We start from the raw sequence: 8,409 nt of genomic DNA, 5'->3' as shown, positions 1-8,409 counted from the left end.
AAATCAAGAGTCAGACGCTCCGGTGACTGAGCGACCCGGGCACCCCGACTTTTGTTTTTTTAAACCAGAGCTAACATGTCCACCAAAGAAACCACTGTTCACCTCCTAGGACTCAGGGGTTTTAGGAATTCAGCCCCTGTAGTTGTTTGCTTACACGGTGGTTTCCGTGGTGTTTCCTCATCCACTACCTAGGAGAGATGTTTTGGTGTTTGACCATCTAGGTGAGCTTGTTCATCTGCTGATGTCATCAGTGGCCTGTTTCAAATAATATGTCTTATTAGACTCTTACCTGCAAATATCAGTGTGGTTTCAAGAACCATCCCTAACGTCAGGGTTATAGCCTAAGAACCAGTAGATTATGAGCAAATCAGACTCTACTTGCCAGCTCATTTGAAAGTGTGTTGCAGACGCCAGGAGGGGCGCTCAGGCATCTGACCATCCTCCAAAGTACACTTTTGCTGCTAAGGGGCTGTTGCTATCAGGGTTCCGGAAAGAGGGATGGCCAGCCAGCGGGACAGCCTTCTGCAGAGAGTCTGGGGGAAGACAGGCGATTGGGGCTGTTCATTGGGAGCACAGGTCTCCAAAGGAAGAAAAAGTGATGAGCGGTCAGCAGGCCGGATTCTAGAGCTGGACAGGGAGGCAGACAGAGGGAGATCAGGGGAAGGGTGCGGTCACGCAGGAAAGTGCCGGGATTGAGACACACACCAGCACGTGGGCAGTCGCCTCCCCAGGAGCTCTGGGGCTCAGGCAGGCCAGACGGTAGGGAAATAAAGCCCGGACAGTCCACAGACAGTGTTTGATTCTCATTGTCCCCTTCCTTCTTTGGGCCTACTTTGGACACAGGGACCTTCTCTTTGTTGCCTGAAAGACATTGGAAAGAAATGAGCCAGAAGACAGAAAGGTGAGCCTCGGGCTGGGAGGAGGGAGAACAGCCTGGGTTTAGACGAATTCAGACCAGGCATCTAGTCCCAGCCCTGTCACGTAGGAGACATGTGACCTTGGGCAAACTGCCAAGTGCTGTGAGCATTAGGTTCTTTACCTGTGAAGTGGGCTTGATGAGTCCTGTCTTGTAGGACCTGCTAGAATGATATATTGGCACGGTGCTTGGCTTTTATGGGATCTTTAATAGCTGTGACTTCTTTTTTTTTTTAATGTTTATTTTTGACAGAGCATAAGCGGGGGAGGGGGAGAGAGGGGGACAAGAGGATCGGAAGCTGGCTCTGAGCTGTCAGCACAGAGCCCGATGCAGGGCTTGAACTCACGAGCCGTGAGATCATGACCTGAGCTGCAGTCAGTTGCTCGACCAACTGACCCACCCAGGTGCCCCAAATAGCAGTAATTTCTATATGATTTTGACCCCAAACTCTATCATGGTCTCATCGGGGATTGACTGTGTGTGTGTGTGTGTGTGTGTGTGTGTGTGTGTGTTTTCCACGACATCTCAGAGAATGAGCAGCTCCAGGGAGCAAACCACCAAGTGAGCCCAAAATGCTGCTTTGTAAATAGAACTAAAATGTCCCTGTTAGTGGATATATTATTTAATTTGGATATGGGGAAGTCTTCCCCAACAGAACGCAACTCATAGCTCCTAGAATTGGAGTCAAGGACTAACTGTTCCTCCTTCCCAGCTTCTCTTGCATCCAAACCACAATTTTCACTCATTTCACCCCCACCGAAAGTCTAGCCCTTGCTTAGAGGTGACCACATCACGCTCAAGATAACCTAATTAAAATGCCCTTTCAAAGGCGTGGGGCCTCGGCTTTCCCAGGCCAAGGAAAAAGCGCCAGCTCCCCCGCACCACTTCAAAGGACTGTCACCCTATTCTCAGGAACTCTTGTAGACAATGCATACAGAACACTTATCTGTGCACTGCGTTCAGTGGCATGGGGACAGGGGTGCCGTGTGTCTTCCATACGTGCCCCAGGTGGAGACTTCTCTCTGGTTTACCCATGATCCCCAAGGAATTGATTGCTAAGAGCAGTTTTCTATTCTAGACTTTTCTCTTACTTGTAAAACACTTGCAAGAATAAATGAGCCAGTGACCCAGGGCTTTCATTTATTAAGATTTAATTTCTCATGCACACTTTAGCCGAACAAATCCAGGTACAGATCTTTAATTTTACTAGCCAGCAGACTAAACGGGATTCAGGAATCCTAGCATGACCATCTTGTACATTTCCCCCTCTATTTCTCCATCCCATCGATTTTATTGCCGGACTCTTGCGTATTTCTAAGGAAATTCCACTATCTGTGCCATGCTGTCTTCTTCCAGATCAGAAAATAAGATCGAAAGTTTCCCAATATGTTTTCCAGAAGAGCAAAATTCTTATTCTTAAGCCTAATGAACAGCAGTAAAGATGTGACCAGGGTCATCCATGAACCTAGACCATGAAGCTAACCTTTTAGAAGCAAGAGCATTTGAAAAATACCAAAACGGAAAGAAAAAAAAAGATAAAATCTGCAATTCAGTCCTCCACTGTTTAGAACTTCGACTGCCCTCTTCAAACACAGAGTGGAGGATCTTCCTCAGGCTTCACTCAGGGCGAGAGAAGCTGCTGGACGGGACACTGGAACTTTCACTGGCTGTGACAGTAGTACCATCGGTGGTGGCCACTGTGGCCCGGGCTCGCTCTCTCTCGTCTCGCAAAGCTTCTCCATACCAGTACGGGAAGGAAGTGGGGTCAGTGCCAGTGACCTTGGAAAAAAACTGCAGGACTTTCATCTTGCTGGTTTCAGCGTGGGCCCTGGGGCCCCACAGGAGTTCGTACCGCGGAGGATCGCTGCGGGGCACCTGCCGGTATACCAGGTACTTTTCCTGCACTAAATCTTCGGTGATGAGCTTCCTGGGTTCCCCATAGATGAAATCCTTCCTCCCAGCATACACTCCGATCTCGCTCAGCACCCTCCAGATCCTATCCTCAGGGGCATGGTCGCCCTCCATAAAGATCACACCCAGGATAAGGATCAGGAGGCCGGTCTTGGGCATGCCCTGGTCGTCACTCAGCATCCCATTGTAGGTGAGGTCTAGGGTTTTGATAAGCACGTAGGAGTGGTTGACGGGGTCCACTTCCTTCACTTCGAGGCCAAAGACAACCTCCATGCACTCACAGGCTTTCTTGAAGATCACGGGGAAGTGGTTCTTGTGCTCTTTGATACTCTTCAGCATTTCCGCCTTTGTGATGGGCTTCTTTGCTACATACTTGCCACTCAGAAACTGTAGCAATTTACCTACCATCTTGTCTAGGACATCGCCAGGCAAGATCGCCGGGTCTGGTGGAGCCTGGGAGGCGCCTGCATCCCGTCTTGGGCGGCCGGAGCCCTCATTTGATTTGCTCGATAGAGTGGCTTCCCCAGACTGCTGGAGAACACCTGGGTTTCCGGCAGCAGGCACCGCCTCTGGGGCGCCCTGGATCAAAGGAGAGAGAGGAGAAGAGGCAGTCTCCTTCTCAGTTGCAGGAACCTGTGCAGCTACCAGGCCCTGAGCCTCTCTTTGGGCCTTAAGGCCTACTTCAAGCTCGTGGCTCTGACTCTCACTGTGAGACATGATGACCGGTGTCGGGGGCAGCAGGCAGAGGTATGGGCAGCAGGTGGGTGACGGCAACCAACTGGCCTGAGGGAGAGAGGAACAGCGTGAAGGACTCAAGTGTGTCAGCTCCGACAAAGGCCATCATAGCAGGTCTTCCCTTCCTTAGTACTCTAGGCATCTCCTGTCTTCCTGATTGGAGAAGGGCTGGACAGACTCTGGGGATCTCTCTTCTGGAACAGGGGGTCATCTGTCCTTACCTTGATGCCTGCCAGGGTCTGGGACTCCTCCCTCTGTTGACCTGATGTCACCTTCCTTAACCCAAGGCCTCACCGCCGTGAGACAAGAGAGGAGGAAGCGAACGGGGTGCCACATTCAGACGCCATGCCCTGGGTCCTATCTTGTCTGACGGCAGGGGCAGGGGCAGGGGCAGCCGGGCCCCATCTGTTCTTGAGTAGGGGTCCACCGCATCCTCCATCCTCACATTAACTCCTGGCAGAACCTTAGACTCATGCCTCTGCTAACTGCCTCCAGCTCCTTGAGACCACCAGGTAGTTCAAGTAGCAGTGAGGGTGCATTACCTCTGGACACTGTGTACCAGGGTTTCCCTAGGCAGAAGCAGGGGGGAGAAGGGGACTTATCTCTCCAAGGGCCAGAGGTGGGGAGAGCCCCCAATCCTTATTCAGGGTCCTCATTTTAACTCCTGGGAGAGCCTGGGGTTCCTCTCTCGATGGCCTGACATGACTCCCTCTGCTGGTGTGAGGCTGTCCTGTCAGACCAAGGCCTTCACTTCCTTGAGACCAATGAGACAAGTGAAGAGGTGTCACATCCACCCATCCCTGCCCAAGATCTTCCAGGGCTGACAGCAGGGGTTAAGACCCAGGATGTTCTGGGATGGTGGCTCGATTTCGTCATCCCTCCTGATACTTAACTCAGTGGCCAGCAGGAGCTGAGATGCCTACCCCTGGTGACCTGAGTGGCCTTTCCAGACAAAGATCCCTACGTCCCTGAGATCCACCCCCCGCCATGCCAGCTGGAAACGAGGGGGGACTTAGGTAGACTGACATGCTCGTGGGCTACCAGGGGCGGGGCAGGTTTCTGTGGGGACCTCTTTGTCTGGAGTGGAAATTACCCTTAGCCTTCCATTAGCAATTCGTGTTGGGCCTGCTTTCCTTCCTTTCTGCAGACCTGAGGCTGCATCCCTCACCCCGAGGCTCTGTCTCCTGGAGAGGCCAAATAAGTGAGGGGGTGACGGGGTTGCAGGAAGATGCTTCTGCCCTACAGCTCTACTTGGAGCCTCGCAGGGCTGACGGCAGGAGCAGGACAGGGCTGGAGGCCCCTGTATCCATGGCTGAAGGTCCTCCGGTCCCACATCAGAGTCCTCACCTTGACTCCTGCAGGGCTGGGGCTCCTCCCCCTGTACTTGAGGTTGCACCTCTCAGACCAAGGCTGTCCCCTCCCTAATGCCACCGAGAAGGGACTGAAGCTGGGCTTCGGCCTCCCGGGCCTGCCTGGTATATACTAGGGCTGATGGCCTGGGGTTGTGTGGGTCTCCGCGCAATTCCCTCCGTGTTCTGGCTTGAGGGTGACCCCCAGCTCTCTTCAGGGTATCCCTTTTTATTCCTGGGAGGGCCTGAAGCCACATTTTGTTGACCTAAGAATGTTGCCCTCAGGGAAACGCCCCCATCTTCCAAAGACACTAGGCAAGGAGGTGAGCAGGGCGGACGGGGCATCTGTATCTGACAGCCCTGGCTGGGGCCCCTCACGGCTGAAAGACAAGACAGGTTTCTGTGGGGCCCGCCCTATCCTCTCGGCCCTAAAGATCCTCACCCTTGTACCTGGCAGGGTCTGAAACTCCTCTCTTCGATCACCAGATATTGGGTCCTTCTGACCAAGGCTCTCACCTCCCTGAGACCCCCGGTTCGGAAACAGAAGGAGGTTCCGCCTGACGCTATCTTCCGGGGTCCCCGGGGGCTGACAGAAGGGGTCACAAGAAACTTCTGGAGAGGTTCCTTAGGGTTGGGGGGGGGGCCGGGCAGAGCCACAGTCCTTCCCGAGGACTCCCCACCGACTCTCGACGGGGCCTCTCCCTCTCCCGTTGGCGAACCCGAGAACGAGGCCCGCAGGCCCAGAAACCCATCTCCCAGAAACCACCCACAAGGAAGTACAGAGGGTTGGGGGAGGCGCCTCGGCCCAAGCGCCCTGCTCCGGGCCACCCAAGGCCGACGACCAGGAAGGGTATCTGCGTGCCCCCCCCCCCCCCCGCCTTATCCGGAAAGAGGTCCCCTCGGCCCTCCATAAGGGTCTTCACCTTGAGGCCTGGCAGAGCCCGGGCCTCCTCCCTCTGAGGACTTGAGTTCACGCCCCTCAGACAAAAGCCTTTTTTCCCCTCAGGCTCTCAAAATGGAGGCCCGGATTCGGCCCGTCTGGGGCCCTGCGCAGGGGCCTGTAAGGCAGACGACGAGCGAGGTGGGGGTGGAGAGCGAGAGCTCCCCCTCAGCCCTCATTCTGGGTCCTCACCTTAACCTGGCCCCCCCCCAGCCGGCGGCACGTCCCTCCGACCAACTGGGCCCGCTTCCCGTCAGAGAAAGCGAGGCCCTCGGGCTCCCAAGATGGACGTTGGGATCAACCACATCCGGGACCCCGCGGGGGTCCTTCCGGGCAGACCACAGGGGGCGGGGGAGGGGCGTCGGGGCACCCGCTCCGCGGCGAAAGCTACCGCCAGCCCTCCCTCTGAGTCCTCACCTGACGGGTGCTGGAGCCGGCCCCGTCCCTCAGGTGCCAGAGCTGAGCCCACGCCCGGGACTCCTCCCTCTGGCGACCTGAATCCACGCCCCAAGTGATAAAGACAGCCTCGCGGCCCCCCGGACCGCCCTCAGGCGGAAGTCAGGTACGTCACTTCCGGGAACTCTGCCTGGGGCCTTCCAGGGACGATTGTGGGGGCAGGGAAGAACTCAGGGCCGTTTGTGTCTGGGGAGAGGACCCCTGGCTCCTCCTCCTGGTTCTTTACCTTGAACTCCCTCTTCTGACGGGAGTCCAGCCCGCTCAGAGGGAACCTCGCTTCCCTCAGATTCCGAAAGGCAGGACGCAACACATCCCTGTCCTCAGCCTGGTGTTTCCTAGAGTTGATAGTAGGGGCGGGTCCCGATCTACTTGGAATGGGAAAACCCCTGACCCTTACCTTGACTTATTGCACTGGCCGAGTCTCCCGCCCCCTGTTGAACTGAGGCCTCATCCCTCAGGTCAAGGCCTTGATCTCACCAAAAGAGGAGGCAGGCTCGGTCTTGGCATGACGGGCCCGAGTGGGGTCTGTCCGAGCTGACAGTAAGGGCAGGCTTGCGGCTCCCTATATATTGTGGGATACTCTGCAAGTATTTATATTTCTTCCTGATAAGGCCTCTACCCCCTGCCTTTATAAGGCCCCCTGAGATGCCCACCGCACAAATGCAGACGATGTGAGTGGTAAGTGATAATTGTTCCTGGGGCCTCCCCGGGGCTGAAAGCAGGTGTGCATGCCTGTGGGGCCCCTCTGTTTGGGGTGGGTGGCTAATTCAGCTCTCCATAAGGGCCCTCACCTTAATACCTGGCAGGGCCTGGGATTCCTCCCTCTGCTAGCCTGAGTCCTGCCCCCTCAGATCAAAGCCCTTACGTCCCTGAAAATGTACCCCTTCTCTAGTAGAAATCAGGCTCTGCCACATCTGGTCATCACGTGCCAGGGTCTCTCATGGCTAACAGCTGGAGTAGGATGGGCGTGGGGACCTATCTCTTCTGTGGTGGGAGTTCTGGGTTCTCCCTCAGGGTTACTACCTTGACTTCCAGCACTGAGTTGGCCTTCGCCTTCCATGGACTTAAGCCCGACCGCTTTGAACCAAGAGTGGAACACAACCCCCCCAAGTTTGTTGTCTTGGCACATACAGGTAAGGCGATAATAAATCTGTAAAAAACTTAAGGACAGTTAACAGATTTCCAGCATTCTAAATCTGTCAGGAACATTTTATAGTTGTCTCCATGAAGGTCTTGAACATTTTTGTGAAGCTTTTTCTTAGCTGATCTTCGGATTTTCATGCCGTGGTGAATGGGATACGTAAACGATTTTCACAATGCACTTATCATCCTCCACTTCTTTACGTTTTCCCAGAGACAAATCAATAAAAGGTTGCAGCGTCAATGAGACAGAGGGTAGTGTCTTTTTACAAAATTTGTTTTTTCCAGCTTTATTGAACTGTACTTGACAAATAAAAATCACATGCCTTTAAGGTATATAATATGATGTTTCGATACGTATTGTGAAATGACTATGGCAGTTGAGCTAATTAACATATCCGTTACCTCCCATAGTTACCACTGTGTGTGTGTGTGTGTGTGTGTGTGTGTGTGTAGTGAGAACACATGAGGTCAACCCTCTTAGCAAATTTTAAGTATATAGTAGACTATAGTCAACTATAGTCACCATGCTGTGTATTAGATCTCCAGGACTTATTCAGCCCAGGTAACTGAACCTTTATACCCATTTCCCGCACACCTCAGCCCCTGGCAACCACCATCCCACTTGGCTTTTATGAATTTGACTTTTCTAGACTCCATATGTAATTGAGATCATGCATCCTTTTCTGTCTGACTTACTACACTTAGAACAATGGCCTCCAGGTTCATCGATATTGTCACAAATAGCAATTATTTCCTTCTTCTTAAAAGCTGAGTAATATTACAATGGAGTAATGCTAATGGAGTAATATTACAAGGGAGTATATGCTAATGAACAATATACAATATTATATATTAATAATATATAATGATATATTAATAATATATAATGATATATTAATATAGATCACATTTTCATATATATCTCCCATTTTTATATATATTTCACGTTTGCTTTATCC

General features: G+C 52.9%; 1 protein-coding gene across 3 annotated transcripts; it reads right to left on the bottom strand.

Annotated features, from left to right (window-relative positions):
* Window positions 1–2,050: 2,050 nt before the first annotated feature.
* LOC102970313 (putative MAGE domain-containing protein MAGEA13P) lies at window positions 2,051–6,399 on the bottom strand. 3 transcript variants are annotated; one of them, XM_042974346.1, is made up of 2 exons: window positions 6,269–6,399; window positions 2,051–3,610 (listed from the first exon to the last, which is right to left on the bottom strand). In XM_042974346.1, exon 2 carries the CDS (start codon window positions 3,542–3,544, stop codon window positions 2,534–2,536), a length of 1,011 nt encoding a protein of 336 aa, XP_042830280.1. In that variant the 5' UTR covers window positions 3,545–3,610; window positions 6,269–6,399; the 3' UTR covers window positions 2,051–2,533. The 3 variants fall into 3 exon arrangements, with proteins under 3 accessions (XP_042830280.1, XP_042830279.1, XP_042830281.1); XM_042974345.1 differs by lacking the exon at window positions 6,269–6,399 and adding an exon at window positions 6,044–6,139; XM_042974347.1 differs by lacking the exon at window positions 6,269–6,399 and adding an exon at window positions 5,835–6,017.
* Between the last annotated feature and the right edge of the window lie 2,010 nt (window positions 6,400–8,409).

The sequence above is a fragment of the Panthera tigris genome, chromosome X (assembly GCF_018350195.1).
Source record: "Panthera tigris isolate Pti1 chromosome X, P.tigris_Pti1_mat1.1, whole genome shotgun sequence".
Lineage (NCBI taxonomy): Eukaryota > Metazoa > Chordata > Mammalia > Carnivora > Felidae > Panthera > Panthera tigris.
This window is presented reverse-complemented; position numbering and strand designations above follow the sequence as displayed.

Excerpts from the sequence above, each read along its gene's own strand:
- LOC102970313 (XM_042974346.1), bottom strand. The coding sequence starts at position 3,544 with ATGTCTCACAGTGAGAGTCAGAGCCACGAGCTTGAAGTAGGCCTTAAG.